Raw genomic sequence first — 15,873 nt, 5'->3', positions numbered from 1 at the left:
CCTTATCTGCAAAGTAGTTACTCAGATTGCAAAACATAAACCAAAAAGATTCTTACAAAAAGAGAAATGAAAGATAACACAAAACTTTCTTTTTAGTGAACTAAGATAAACTATCAGTATAAGTGATAGCATTAGCATATATACTAAAACACTTTTGAAACAATGATGGGTATGGAAAATGTATTTATACACAACAGAGCACTAGCCTGCTATAAAGATAAACGAGGCATTTGTAAGTACATGGGTACAACTTGAGAACATAATGTTAAGTGAAATAAGTCAGACACACAAGCTCAGATATCCACGGCTTCTCTTATTGAAAAAAATATCTTCTATCTTGCTTTTTATTTGTAAAGAGCAAATTTATTTTTTTTACAAATAAAGAGAAAAATAGAAGAAAGATAAATACACGAAAGTAGGGAGAAGTTCAAATACTTAAACAAAAAATGTAAATGAAATACTTTCTATTCATAAAATTACTCAGAAAGAAGTAAGTCACTGGTAAGATAAGGAATTGAATACTATTTTTGGAACCCTCTAGATGATTAGAAGTTGCTGGGCCAAGCATCTGCATGGTTTGCTTTCTATGTCTGGCAATGCATGTCTAATCTAACAGTGATGTGCAATGTATTTTTTATTATCTAGCAATTACTTTTCATGGGTATAATCCTGCTTCCCACCAAAACACAATGTAAGCACCATCATACATCTCTTCAGTGCATAAATTTTTCAAAGCACTTTCACTTATTTTATCTAGCTTAATAGTTAATGAAATGAAAAGACAGGTGTGAAATGTATTATTTTATAGGAGGAAAGGGTGTGGTCAAGTAGGTTGTTTAATGATTTATCTAAGAGTCCATAGAAAACTTATGGCAAACATAGAATTTTAAAGTGTGAACCAGGTTCTAAAGCCAGGACTTCTGCCATTTTATGTCTGGTGAGATAATCTCTGGAGATGGATGGAATCTGTATACCATTTTATTGATGTGTATACTATGTCACAAATCCCAAGGGAACCCAGAATGGTGTCTGAAAGTACACATGAGCTCACAGCACAAATGTCCATAGACAGTGTCAAGTAATTTGCTTTGTAAAGACTGCTGGCTCCTTGACCGAATTACCCGACACTAGGTATTTACTGTTAAAATGAAAAATATTTAGTCTGGTATTTTACATTGAAAATACAATCAATTAGAAGAAAATTGAGTCCACACAAGGATAAACCAATTTGTCTTTCTTTGGTGATTGGAAATTACATGCATTAAAGTTTCAACTCTATGAATTAATAGATGTATTCTATTGTTGAAGCTGATTGAGATATACTATCTTCCCAGCACATTACTAAGCAAGGAATATACAAAATATGTAAAGAACATTTTTTCTCCCAGAGGTTTTATTTGAAGGTAATAGTTATAGCACATAAAATACTTTCTGGAAAACATAAGAAACAAATCCATGGGCTATAGATAATATGGTTCAGGCTCTAACTGCTATAGATGTTTATAGGTCCCTCAGAATTAGACTACAGAAAAAAAAAATAAGAAAATGGATCATTTAGCTTCCCTGAGAATGGGGGAGAGTTTAAAAAAAAATACATACATACATAAATAAATACATAAATACATAAAACTGCAAGACCTGACTGTGCATCACATTCTCCTGTGGACTAAGTCTGCATTCATATTAGAGAAAAGGGATCATCTATAGTGAAGAAACAAGAAAACATAAAGCTGTCAGAAGAATACCCCCCTGTCCCATCTTCAAGTACAAAGAGCCATGTTGCTGTCTTAAGTGAAGTCCAGTGGGAACAGGAAAACCATGGGCAATAGGAGCAAAGGGCAGATAATGAGTCACCAACAGTTGCGGAAAGAAGCTGAGTGAGGGAAGCCAAGTATGAAAAATTGGTGCCAATCAACGTCACTGAACTTGGTAGAAGAAGCATGCACAACCCTGAATACATTCATGGGATACACGACAACCTCTCCATCACGGACGGGCGCTTAGTGGACAGTGGCCCCTCACGCGATTGTGCCTAGTGACGTCTTAGCAGTCTTTGCTGTAAGTCCACGCTGCGATGCTCTCCCAGTGATGAAATCCCCTAACGGCACACTTCTCAGGGCACATCCCCTCTTCGGGTGGGGCGCGACCGCTTCCTGAAAATCGTCCTTCCCTCTGGCTTGGAGGCCACTTCCAGCCCAGGGCGCTCCTGTCCGCTTTCCTGCTGCGGCCCCACCGCGCTGACCTCAGAGATAGCCAGTGAGTCCCCCTTGCCAACCATTTTTAAAAAGGAAAGAGAAAAGCAAAACTAAATAAAAGGCATTTCCAGAAAAAGCTCTTTGTCTACTAAATAAAAGCGAGAAATAAAGATTATTATACAACATGAACCTGGAGTCCGCCCGAGAGCTTTACATACAGTACTGGCTCCCTTCCTCCTCTGCATCTCCGAGTAGGGAGCCATACTAGTACCAATTACATCATCTTTCTCCCTCGATTTCAGATCCTGCATTCCTCAAAAGCGTATTCATGACCCCCGACCAGGTGTCCCTTGGCCACTGACATGGAGCAGGTCTCCCGGGCTCGGCCCGCCTTTGTGATCTGCTCCCAGCTCTCCTGGCTGAGCCTGGTAGATTTCCAGGCAAATATATACTCGCTTTTGCGCACCTTGCACCCTCTGAGGGTTGTCTTTGCACACTCTGAGCCCTACTTTTCTCTGGCATCAGAGGAACCATGACCAGTGCTTTGCTACTGAGCAGAGAAGAAGCCTCCGGAATCCGGGGAAATGCACACATTGGAGTTCTTAAACTTGCAGCCTTAGCGAGAGGCTCAGGTAGGGCCAGGATTTATCACCTGGAAACCGATTCAGGCTTCAGTGGACAAAGTACAGGGCTTGCGCACCACCTTGTGGCTACAGTGCTTACAGCAACGGTAGCTAGGTCATCCTCTGTGTCCTCTTCCGTAGTAATAAAATCCTCAGAAAATGGCCTTTTGCCTGGCCCAAGGTGTGACAGCCAAGCTGTTCGCAAGCAGAGGCCTTGTCAGGGAGCTTACCTGGGACCTGTCCCAAACCACATTCTACTCACTGCCTCTCCCAGCAGCCCTACCTTGTGTGTCCTTCAACTCGCCTTAACAAAAAATTGATCTTAGTCTGAAAACTGCATCCTTGGCCAATCTTTATCCATTCACCTCAGTAGAGCAGACTTCTCTTTTGTTAACTGTTGAACAAACACATAATTAGCTTCTGTCTTCCATCCAGTTATCTCACTTCCCTTTTTGATGTGACACTGAATTTAAAACTCAGGCTTTGCAAAGTTCTTCGTCATTCATTTCAGATTTGGCCAATTTCATACCTAAGAAGAGTCTGGAAATCAGAAAGGAGGAAAGAGGATGCATGCTGTGGAAATAGTGCTCTCCAGGCACCATTAAGTAACAGACACACACAGATGTGCACACACACACACGCACACACCCAGGCGCGCGCGTGGGCACCCCAAGCTGAGGGCCCCTGAATCATCCCCGATTGCTACCAGCAGCTTCCACTCATGTGACTACACAGCTGTCACACACAATCTACACAGCAGGGCAGGTGGGTTTTATAACAATTTATTTCTTGTTGTTATTAGGTGTACAATAAAAACATTTTTTGTTTTCTGGAAGAGCTCCTTATTTAGCTATAGCAAAGGAAACAAGAAAATGGTGCTTTCCTGTCTCATTATTCAGGAAATGTGTGGAAAATGGAAGAAATCCTCATCCCAGGAATTATGCGGTGGGTCAGAAGGAGGTAAGTGAGTGAGTCCCATTCAGAGGACGCACTGAAGACAATAGATGTTTTTTTGTCTCTAGTCAGCAATCCAAAATGAGAAGGAATGTAAAGTGGACTTTGGGTGGCAGAAGTCTGGGTTAAAGACGTTTGGGGAGGATCATTTGCTCTAAAGTGACATGTTAAGAATATAACCAGACCCTCACCCCAAAACAGCCAGTTTTAGAGTTTCCTTCAGCCCAGGAGTCATTTGGAAGTCTTCTCACCTCTGTCAGGTACCTTCCAATTTCATGGGCTCTCCTGAGTATAACTTGTAGGATAACAACTGGCAAGATGTCACCATTACCTGTTCTTCCTGAGAATTAAAATTAGTCCAAGGATGGTGTCTTCTGTCTTACTGCTCATTCAACTCTCTCTTTTGCCCTTACTCAATGGGAAGGCCACCTTGTACATTCCACACTTCCTCCTTACCCCCAACCTCCTGCCAAAGATCCAGGATGGCTTCTCGCTTGGCCTTTCCTTGAAAGCTCCATTGGGAACTGCAGCCTTAACTCACTTCTCACCAAAGGATGGAACGTGGACCCTAACTACTTCTCTCCTAGCCTTCATACCTACCCCCCTAATATCATGAGCAGTGGCTAATGTTTTAGACACAAGTCCCTTGTCCCCTATGTGTATTGCAAATATTTCAGATAAATCGTATATATCATCTTTCCAAGGTTTAAGATTTTAATTTGATGAAATCTGATTTATCATTTCCCCTTTTATACTGTTTATTTGCTCTGAATATTCATATTACTAACACCTCTTTGTTTCCCCTTGATTGGTCAGATTTTCTTTTGTTTTATTCCTTATGTTCCTTTAGCTCTTGCTCTTTGGTATCGGATGCATTTCAACCATATGTTCACATATGATGCTAGGTAAAGCACAATGTTCTTTTATTCTATGGATGTAGCCTGTTCTTCTAGTAGCATTTGTTGGAAAGAAGTATCTGTTTCCATTAGATTACTATGATACACTTGTCAAAACAAAAGTACCAAAGAGCATATGTGTGAGAATCCATTTGTGGCCTCTCTATTCTGTTCAATTGATTTCTGTATGTTTCCCATGACCTTTTAAAGCTAACTTGTTAGTTCTGCTAGTTTTTGAGCTCCATTGCCTTGCTACACAATTTAGACACCAATGACTATTCCAAAAGCAGTTTGTGCAGCAGTTCATCTACCACCTACCCTGATTCAGTGCGCACCTGGGTGTGAGTCCTGCCCCTGCTCTTTCCTAAACACGGGGTTTGAGACCCTCAGGATCCATACAAGGCCTCCCACCCAGTATGGGGTTAACAGGAGAACCATCCCCAGATCCACCTTCCACATCAGTGGCAAAATGTCATATTTCAATTCAGAGTGCATCAAGCAGCTTTTATGCAGGAGGTGGCTTTCTTCGTGGGGAAAATAAATCCCATATTCATTGGTAATTGACAGTTCAAAGAATCAATACACTTTTGCTTTATTCTATTATTGTTTATTTATTTATTCAGGGTACTATTCCTTCCCTTATATAGAAGTATGAAAGAATAACTAAATGTGGAGAAGATACACTTGTGTCTGGAATATGCCGCCACGTTCCCCAGCCCCGTTACCCTACCTTTTCTGTTAACAGACACAGAGCTCCTATGCTACAGAGCATGTCCACCGGAAAGGATTTGCTGCCACAGAGATATCTCCTCTGGAAACCTGAGGAATAATTTACAATTTTCAAAAGGAAAAGCCTAACAGTCTCTGATAGTGGAGGCTTTACTCAGCCAGCCGGTAGGCAAAGGTGCTCATGGCATGTTTGCCAGTGACTGTTGTCCAGAGAAGCATCTCTGTGTATCAGCAAATGGCACAGCGTCTAACACCTCCTGTGTCACTAGAGGCCCTGCTGCCTCAAAGTCCTGTGTTGTTGGTGCTGACACTCACCAGCAGGGTCCCTGGCTTGTACTGAATTAGCCCAAGAGCCAGTCACACAGATACTGGGCAACTGGGAAGCAGTGGCGGGGTGGGAAGCTCTCTGAGAACCCCGGCAACAGCGGGTGGTTAGTTAGTTCTCATTCTTCCTTGCTAGAACAATCTTTCACATTTTAACATTTAAGAATTTGGGATACTGACTCTGGTACATATAAATGTGTATTTTTTTCTACACACATAGACACACAGTTTATGAGGCAGGAAGTTCCCATTTGCTCCACATAAGAACTATTATTAAATCATTGCCACAGCTGCCCAGCATGTTGCCTTCGAGGGAGGACTTGTACTCATTACTATGGCGACCCTAACACGACAGTGATACTAACTGAATGTATTCAAAGCCATATTTAGAAATAATTAGTCCCTTTCTCTTTTGCAATAAGGAACTACTGCATGCTTCTTTTTGTTAGGCAATTGTGACACCTGCTGTCGAAAAGAAAGAACTCACTCTTCTGTCCAAAGCAGGCTTTTCCTCTAGAAAAGACAAAACTATTGCTAAGACACAAAAACTTCTAGCAGAAGATGAACACATAACCGTAAGTTTTTCCTGATCATTAAAAGTCCAGTTTTAAGCTGGTAACATTTTGTGTTGAAACATTGTAAACAGCCCCAGAGCTAAGTTTCTACCATGCTCTTCGTAATATTTTCCCGAAGATGAAGAGAAAAACAATTTATGAATTTAATGACGACCAGGTGGACAAATATTTGCAGATATCCATGCAAACTTCGGGCTCACAGTTAGCACTCACCCCTTAGTTTCTAGCTTCCTCTATATGTTTGCCTATATACATATTTTGAAATACAACTTCATCAAGCTGTAAATTACATACACTGAAATGTAGTTAATTTAAAAATACAGTTCAATGTATTTTGACAAAATGTAACCCGTTCACAATCAGCATATGGAACATTTCTTTTATCTATTCCTTTATGTCACCTTTCCTTCAACCTCAAGCTCAGCCAGTTTTCTGGGCAATCACAGATCTGCTTTCTATCATGATAGTTAAGTTTCTATATTTTAGTTTCAAGCGACAGAAATCATGTAGCACACATGCTCTGTGTCCAACATCTTTTGCTTAGCATCATGCTGAAAAAATTCATCTGTTGCTCCAATGACTCTTGCTGCATAACCAAATACTTCTAAATTCAGTGACAGCAAGTGACAGTGAGTTTAGTCAGTTTCCCATTACTGTAACAAATATCTGAGGTAACCAACATATGAAAGGATAGTCACAGTTACTGAGGTTCCAGCCCACAATCAGTTGATTGTCCTCCTTGCTTTTGGGCCCTGGGAGCACATTGTGGAGGGATTTTACAGTTGAGGAAAACTACTTGCTTCGTGTGAAAATTAAGAGACCAGTACCTTACAATCCCCTTTCTTCTGCAGGCTTGCAGTTTAATTTATTCCTCTTTTTTGGTTGTTGAAGTGTAAATTTATGTTGTTGATTTTGGATTTTTCTATTTTTTAAATGTGTTCAGCTCTATAAATTTCCCTCTTAGAGCTGCTCTTCCTGTTTCCCAGAAATCCCCTGAGTTTTGGTTTGTTATGCCTTCTTTTTCCTTTCTCTCAAGATATATGTTGATTTCCTTTGTGATTTCTTATCTGACCATTGGCTGTTTAAGGGTACTTCCAAGTAATTGTGGATTCTCTAGTTTTCCTTCTGCTCTTGCTTTCTAGTTTCATGGTACTGTGCTAAGGACACACGTGGAATGATTTTCACATTTTCAGTTAGTTAAGATTTGTTTTGTGGCTCCACATGTGGTCCATCCTGGCAATGTTCATGTGCAATAAGAAAACTGTGTATTTTATTGTATTTGGATGCCATTTTCTGCATAGTAGATACGGTTGGTCTATGATGAAGTTCAAGTTCTCGGGTTCCTAGTTGTCCTATCCATTATTAAAACTGCCACTTGGTGTTGATTTTCCTAGTTAGGTACTGGGCTTTGTTGTGTTTGTTTTAAGAGTTCTAGGCCTCTTTCTGATAGTCATTTTAATTTCCTTCTTATTTTTCTTATATATACATTCTATAGCCATTTTCTTTGTGGCTACCATGGAAATTATTCTACAGTCATTATATCTTCACTTAAAATGATGACAATTTTATATTCCTGCATTTCTCCACTGCTAAAAATTAAATGGTTATATATTGTGTACCCACTATCAGAGATGAATAATTAATTTATGCTTTTGTCTTTTAAATCCTGTAAACAAAAAAAAAGTGTAATGAATTAAAATTTTAATAATTCTCATTTACATATTTTCATGCCTTGTATTTACAGGAGGAATTATTATTATTATGTTTTGGGGGGGTACTGGGGATTGAACTTGGGACCTTGCACTTGCAAGGCAGGTGCCATAACCACTGAACTAAATCCCCAGCCCAGGAGGAATTATTTCTGTATGGCATCAAGTTACTTTCTCTAGTGTTCTTTTATTTCACTTTGAAGGACTCCCTCTAGTATTTGTTGTAAGGAAGATTTACTGTCTTGGCGATGGATTTTATTGCCCTATTTAAACATGAGGATATCTTATCTTCTCTCTCATCTTCCTGGGACACATTTCCCAGTGCAATACTGTCAGTCATTAAGTTTATTTTTTTTCTCTCAGTACTTTATATCGTCTGTTTCTCTTCTGGTCAGCAAGGTTTCTCATATGAATTAACGGATAATCTTTATGGGGATCGCTTGTATGAGATGGCTGGCTTTTCTCACACTGCTTTCAAGATTATCTCTTCGTCTTTTGAGAGCTTTACTATCCCATGTCTAAATTCATGACTGTTTTGGTTTATGTTGCTCTGAGTTTATGGTGATTTTTGCAATTGTATACCCATGTCTTTCTTCAAAATCAGGAAGTCTTTGGCTAACATTTCTTCAATTAAGCTCTCTGCAACTTCTATCTCTCTTATTCTGGAATACCCTCATGCACATGCTGGTATCCTTCATGGTGTCTCGTAAATCTCTTTAGCTCTGATCACTTATTTATTCGCTTATTGTTTTGTTATTTTCCTCCTGAGATCTAATAATTTCATATGATTTATTCTTGTCCCTTCTCTCCCTCCCACTTGTTCCCCTTCTCATCTGAAAATTTTCTTCCCATTTCCCAATGTCTATCATTTATTTTAGTCCTTATTTCCAGTTTGGGTTTCCCACACCAGATAAACAATGTGGTATTTAAACATCTGTGTCTGATTTATTTCACTTTAGAGTATCATCTCAAGGGGCCAGGGATTTAGCTCAGTGGTTCCACTGCCTGCCTTGCAAGTGCAAAGGCCTGAGTTCAATCCCCAGTACCCCCCCCAACCCACACAAAACAACAAAAGAGTATTGTCTCAAGGTGCATCCATTTAGCTATAAATATCTCAAGCTTAACCTTCTTTATGACAGAGTAGTACTCCATTGTGTTAAAAAAACACAACCATATCTTCTTTATCCATTCATCAGTTGATGGGCATTTGGGCTGTTTCCAAGATTTAGCTATTACAAATTGTGCCTCTATAAACATGGATGTGCACATATCCCTATGGTATGGTATGGTGCTTTTAATTCTTTCAGGAAGATACCAAGTAGGGTGATAGCTAGGTCAAATGGAAGTTCCAGTTTTAGTTCTTCAAAGAATCTCCACACTGATTTCCACAGTGGTTGCACCAGTCTACACTCTCACCAACAATGGAGAAGGGTTCCTTTCTCCCCACAGCCCTGCCAGCATTTGTTTTTGGTTGCTTTCTTGATTACAGCCATTCTTTCTGGAGTGAGATGAAATCTCAGTGCTGTTTTAATTTGCATCTCTTATTCATTATACCAATGATGTTGAATATTTTTTCCATATATTTATTTGCTGTTTCTACATCTCCATCTGAAATATGTCTATTCATTTGATAGGCTCATTTTTGAATTTGGTCTTTGAACTTGAGGATCTGATTTTTTTTGCATTCTTTGTATATTCTAGATATTAGTTCTTTGAGAAACAGCTGACAAAATTTTTTCCCATACTGTGGGTTGTCTCTTCACTCTTGCTGTGAAAAAACTTTTTAATAAGATGAGATCCCAGTTGTTGATTCTTTGTACTAGTTCCCGTGCTACTGAGGTTTTGTTCATAAAATCTTTTCCTAATCCAATGTCTTCAAGAGTTCTACCTAACCTATCTTCCAGCAAGTTTAGTGTTTCTGTTTTAATATTTAGATCTTTGATCCACTTTGATCTTAGTTTAGTGCATGGTGAAAGATATGGGTCTAGTTTTAATCTTTGGCAGGTTGAAATCCAGTTTTTCCAGCACCATTTACTAAAGAGGCTATCTTTCCTCCAGTGAGGATGGTTGGCTCCTTTGTCAAAGATGAGGTGGCTTAGTATGTTGGAGTTGTTTCTGCATCTTCAATCTGTCCCATTGATCCTCAGGTCTTTTTTTCCAATACTATGCAGTTTTTATCATAGTAGCTTTGTAATATAATTTCAAGTCAGGAATTGTGGTGCCCCCTGCCTTGCCTTTGTTGCACAGAATTGCCTTTGCTATTCTAGGTCTCTTCTGGTTCCAAATGAATGTAGGATTGCTTTTTCTAAATCTGTGAGATATACTATTGAAATTTTGATCAGAATTGCATTTTTGGAAGAATGGCCATTTTCACTATATTAGTTCTTCCTATCCAAGAACAAGGGATATCTTTACACTTTCTGATATCCTCCTTGATCTCCTTTTTCAGAGTTCTGTAGTTTTCCATGTAGAGGGTTTTAACTTCCTTCATTAGACTGATTCCTAGGTATATCATTTTTTTGGATGCTGTTGTAAAAGGTGTTGTTTCCCTAATTTCTCTCTCAGTGAATTTGTTATTCATTCACAGGAAGGCTATTGATTTTTGATGTTGACTTTGTATCCAGCTATGCTACTGAATTTGGTTATTAAATCTAGAAGACTTTTGGTGGAGCTTTTGGGGTCTTCTATGTAGAGTATAATGTTTTCTGAAAATAATGATAATTTAACTTCTTCCTTTCCTGTCCTTATTCCTTTTATTTCCTTCTCTTGTCTAATTTCTCTGCCTAATGTTTTCAGAACCACAAGAGTGGTTACAATAGACTTCCCTGTCTTGTTTCTGATTTTAGAGTGAAAGGTTTCAGTTTTTGTCCATTTAGTATGATGTTGGCTTTGGTTTGTCATAGATGGCTTTTATCAGACTGAGAAAAGGACCATCTATTCCAATTTTCTGTAGGGATTTTATCACGAATGGGTGTTTCTTAGCTCTGTTAGTATGTAACATTTATTGATTTGCATATGTTGAACCATCCATACATTCCTGAAATTAATCCAACTTGTTCATGGTGTATAACCTTCTTGATGATTATCTGCATCTTACTGAGGATTTTTGCATCTATGTTCATTAGGGATATTGGCCTGTAGTTCTCTGTTTTGGTTAGATCGTTTTTTGGCTTTGGTAACAGGGTAATGCTTGCTTCCAGGGATAAAATTGGGAATATTGCTTCCCTTTCAATTTCATTAAAGAGTTTGGAATATGGCATCATTAGGTCTTCTTCAAAATTTTTTTAAAATTCAGCAGTAAGTCCATCAGGGCTTGGGCTTTTCTTTGTTGTTAAATTTTTAATTACATCTTCAATTTTACTGACTGATATTAGTTTATTTAGAAGTTTTATATCTTTTTGATTTATTTTGGTAATTCATATGTATCTAGGAATCTGTCCATTTCTTCTGTCTTTTCTATCTTATTAGAATACAGGTTCTCAAAGTAGGTATTGATGATCTTCTGGATTTCTGCAGGATCTGTTGTGATTTCACCCTTTTCATTCCTAATTGCATGGATTTGAGTCTTTTCTTTCCTTTTTTTGAGAAGGTTGGCTAAGGGTTTGTCAATTTTATTTAATCTTTCAAAGAAGCAACTCTTTGATTCATTGATTCTTTGTATTGTTTTCTTAGTCTCCATGGCATTAATTTCTGCTCTCATCTTTATGATTTTCTTCTTCATGTGAGCTTAGGGCTTGACTTGTTCTTTTTGTAAAAGCTTGAGGTTCAGGTTTATGTTGTTTATTTGAGCCCAGAATGTTTTCCTGATATCCATATTCACTGCTATAAATTTTCCTCATAGGACTGCTATCTCATAAGTTCTGGTATGTTGTATTGGCATTATCATTTAATTACAGAAACTATCTAATTTCTTCTTTAATTTCATCTGTGACTTATTGGTTTTTCAGGAGAATGTTAATTTCCATGTACTGATGAAGTTCTTGTGGGTTTTTTTGCTGTTGATTTCTAATTGCATTGCACAATGGTCTAATAATATAAATGGGATAATTTCAATTCTTTTGCATTTACTTAAGCACATTCTATGAACTAGTAAGTGGTCTATTTTGGAGAATGCCCTGTATGCAGCTGAGAAGAACCTGTATTCTGATGTTGTGGGTGGAACACTCTGTAGACATCTACTAAGTTCATTTGTTCAAAAGTTTCATTCAATTCTGATATTTCACTGTTGAGTTTTTGTCTAGTTAATCTATTTGTGACTGGCATATTGAGGCCCCCCATTACATTTGGATTAGTACTTATTTTATTTTTATATTTGTTTTATATAATTGGGTGTGCTGCTATTTTATGCATATATAGTTATAATTGTTATCTTTTACTCTTGTGGTGTTCCCTTTATAAGGAAGTGGTGACCTTCTTTGTCTCTCTTAATTAGTCTTGGCTTGAAGCCCACTTTCTCTGCAAACAGAATAGCTAACTCTGCTTTTTTCTGGGTTCCTGTTGCATGAAATATTTTATTCCATCTTTTACTTCTAGTCTATGAATTTCTTTTTTAATCAAATGTGTTTCTTGTATGAAGCATATTGTTGGATTAGCTCCTTGACCCATTCTGCTGGTCTATTTCTTTTGATTAGTGAATTGAGGCCATTAATGGTGATGATTATAATTGATATATTGACTTATCCCTGTCATGCTATTTTCCTGTTGTTAACTCCTTTCTTTCCTCCTCTGTTTTATTTCTTGCCTTGCCTAGTGGATTCATTTTGTTGGGGTTCATGGAGTTGTAGTCCTTGCTATCTCTTTCTAGAACACCCTTTAGAGCACTTTGAAGTGCTGGTTTGATGTTCATGAATTTCCTCAGGTGTTTTTTGTCATGCAAGTATTTGATTTCTTCATCACTTTTGAAAGATAGTTTTGTGGGGTTGGAGTTTGCTTTCCTTTAGGGCTTGAAATACTTCACTCCAATCTCTCCTTGACTTGAGTGTTTGTATTGAGAAGTCTGCTGTGATTCTGATGGGCTTTCCTTTATAGGTAACATGCTTCTTTTCTCTAGCAGTTTTTTTTCTTTTGGTACCGGGGATTGAACTCGGGTCCTTGAGTTTGCAAGGCAGGCGGCAGAAACACTGAGCTAAATCCCCGGCTCAAAACGTATTTTTTTGTTTGTTTTGTTTTTTGATACCAGGGTTCAAACTTGGGACCTTGTGCTTGCGAGGCAGGTGGTGGAACCACTGAGCTAAATCCTCAGCCCTAGCAGCTTTAAATATTCTGTTCTTGTATTGAATTTCTGGAATCTTGACTATTATATGCTTTGAGGAAGATTTTTAAAATTATGGCTAATTGGAGTTCTATATGCCTTAGCTACCTCTATTTCAAATTATTTTTCCCTGTTTGGGAAGTTTTCTGCCATTACTTCTGTGAACAGTTTTTTTTTTTATGTGTCATTTGCACTATTATGCTTTTTCATTAACTCCTATTAATCTTATGTTATTCTTCTTTGCATCATCAAGCAGCTGCTGATTGATTTCTCTTGGCCCCTTACTGCTTTTCTTATTAAGTTTATTGGTACATTTTAGGTATACAATATGATAACATTCATCATTGCAAATTTGTACCTTTACACAATATATCTTGGTTCTTATTTTTTTCCCCTGCCCTCCCTTCAACTCCTCCACCTCTCCCTATTTAAAAGAGTTTGTTTCTATTTTTTCCTTTTCTCATGTTTATTCCCTTCCCTTGCTATTTTTTGTTTGTTTGGGTTTTCTTTGGGTGTTTTTGGGTACTGGGGATCGAACTTGGGACCTAGCACTTGCAAGACAAGCAGCAGAACCACTGAGCTAGATCCCTGGCCCACTCTTGCTATTTTTAAGAAATCTTTCTTTTCACGATCTTTGCAATCTTATCTTTCATATCTGATTTTCTGTTCTCACATTGGCTAATTCTGCTGGATGTATTTTCAATGAAATTTTTAATCTCCTGGATATCTGTTTGACTCTGTTTTATGGATTCCATTTCTTTTCTATGTTGAGTGTTCGTGTTTTCCATCATTTTCCAGAGTTCCTCTATTTTTTTTTATCTGTATCTGCTTTAGAGTCACTAAGTATGTCTTTCATTCTGGTCACCATCTCTGTAGTTATCTGCGAAATTATTTCTCATTTGAATTTTTCTAGAGCTTTGTTCTCTTGCTTTGTTACTTCCATGTTACCATTTCTGAGAGTTGAGATAAGTGGTTTTTTAATTGTTTCACCTCATTGCCCCTGGGCTTGCCTTTGATGAGGTGAAAGTCTGGGGGATTTTCATCTTATTTAAATGTCTTCTCATTTTCTTTGATTTTTTTTTTTTAGTTTAATTCCTAGGTTAATGCTTGTAGATTGATTATGGTGAGTAGCTTTATTGCTAGTATTCAGAGCCATTAGGAAATGACTACTTCTTAGAGGTATCTTCCAGGTGTAGCTGGATTTTGGGTTCTGAGTCTGTTGCAAGATCCTACCTCTTCAATATATTGGGGATGAGAAGTTTCTACCTACTTGGCTCAGCCTCTGGTTCTTTGGTAGCACTGGCCTATAGTACTTTTTACAGCCCTTAGGAAATCTCAGTCTTGATATACCAGGAAGAACAACTGATTAGCACAATTATGTCACCTTGGCTAAAGTAGTACAATCAGCAATAACAATAGCATTAAACACAGCCTAGAAAATGACAAACTGTGGTAACTATCAATTTGCCACCTTTAACCATGTGAACTAGATTTTTGGATATATAACAAAATCTAGAATGAACCAGAAAATTGTAGGCAATAAATAAATCCTCAATATGGTGATTTTATCCTAAGAGGACATTTAGAGGAGTTAGGGTGGAATAGTGAAATAAGAAGAGTTTAGAAGCGAGACTGGAGGACAATGGAAAATCATACAAACTTTGGGAAACTGAAGGAGATATGAGGGAAAGAGAGGAAGAAATGAAAAGAACAGGACAGAACAACCATACACACATTTTAAAAAACCCCAGAAATCATGTTCATACTCATATAAAACAAAGAACAAACAATCAAGAAAAAATAATACAGGACAAGAACAAAAATCAGGAAAGAAGACAAGAAAAAAAAAGAAGGGAAATAAGAATAAAAAGACCAACTCAAGGTGTATTTCTTCTATCACTGGTAGACAAAGTGGGCAGACAGAATCCAGATCCCAGTTGTTTAATCCCACCAAACCAGCCATTGATTTATGGTGGAGTAGTAGATAATCCCAGCAAGCCTGGACCTTTAGTTCCACTGAAGTTCAGGCTTGTTTCTGGCTAGGAGGCTAGGGCAGGGTTTGTTAAGTCTGTCACAGTCTGTGTGCTTCCTCATGGCTTGAACTCTGCTCCCTGACCTCCTGCCAACTTGAACTCAGAACCTTCACTGAGACACCAGGAGCCATTAGATGGAGCTGGCCTGTAGCTGTTCTGAGTTCCAAGCTCAGTTGGTCCCTCTCCAAGATGGCTACTGGCCAATTGCCCTCCCCTGGGTGATATCTGAACCCAAATAACTCACCAGCCACTTCAGTTCACTGTATCTACTGCTCTTTTCCACTGGTGCCTTTTTCCATGGAAGCCTCTGGGTTTGTCAGTAGTCACGGTGTGTCTGTAGGTTCAATCCACTGTTCCCACACTGTGAGTCCAGTCTCTGGAAGAAAGCACTACTTGCTGCTCCTCTTGGTTGAAGAAGTCTCTCTCTTGGCTCTCCTCTTGGACTTTATTCTTGCTTCAGGTACTTCTTGAATCCCAGGGACCCTCTCCCCTCCTCCTCACTCTGATATATTCCAATATCAGAACATCAAATCCCAGAGAGGTTCTTTCTCCACTGCTTACCACTATGCCATCTTCCCAGAAGT

General features: G+C 38.4%; 1 protein-coding gene across 1 annotated transcript in view; it reads left to right on the top strand.

Annotated features, from left to right (window-relative positions):
* The first annotated feature begins 2,727 nt into the window (after positions 1-2,727).
* Adam7 (ADAM metallopeptidase domain 7) overlaps positions 2,728-15,873 on the top strand; it is an 87,353-nt gene continuing 74,207 nt past the window's right edge. The window contains exons 1-4 of the mRNA XM_087216734.1: positions 2,728-2,999; positions 3,718-3,778; positions 6,171-6,296; positions 6,415-6,497. Of these exons, the coding sequence (XP_087072860.1) occupies positions 2,728-2,999; positions 3,718-3,778; positions 6,171-6,296; positions 6,415-6,497 (542 nt within the window). The remainder of the gene's footprint in view (positions 3,000-3,717; positions 3,779-6,170; positions 6,297-6,414; positions 6,498-15,873) is intronic.

Source organism: Heterocephalus glaber, unplaced genomic scaffold (genome assembly GCF_053883595.1).
Source record: "Heterocephalus glaber isolate CG9 unplaced genomic scaffold, H.glaber_assembly_v1.0 deba00001460, whole genome shotgun sequence".
Lineage (NCBI taxonomy): Eukaryota > Metazoa > Chordata > Mammalia > Rodentia > Bathyergidae > Heterocephalus > Heterocephalus glaber.
The sequence above is the reverse complement of the archived record's forward strand: the minus strand, read 5'-3'. Positions and strand labels throughout refer to the sequence as shown.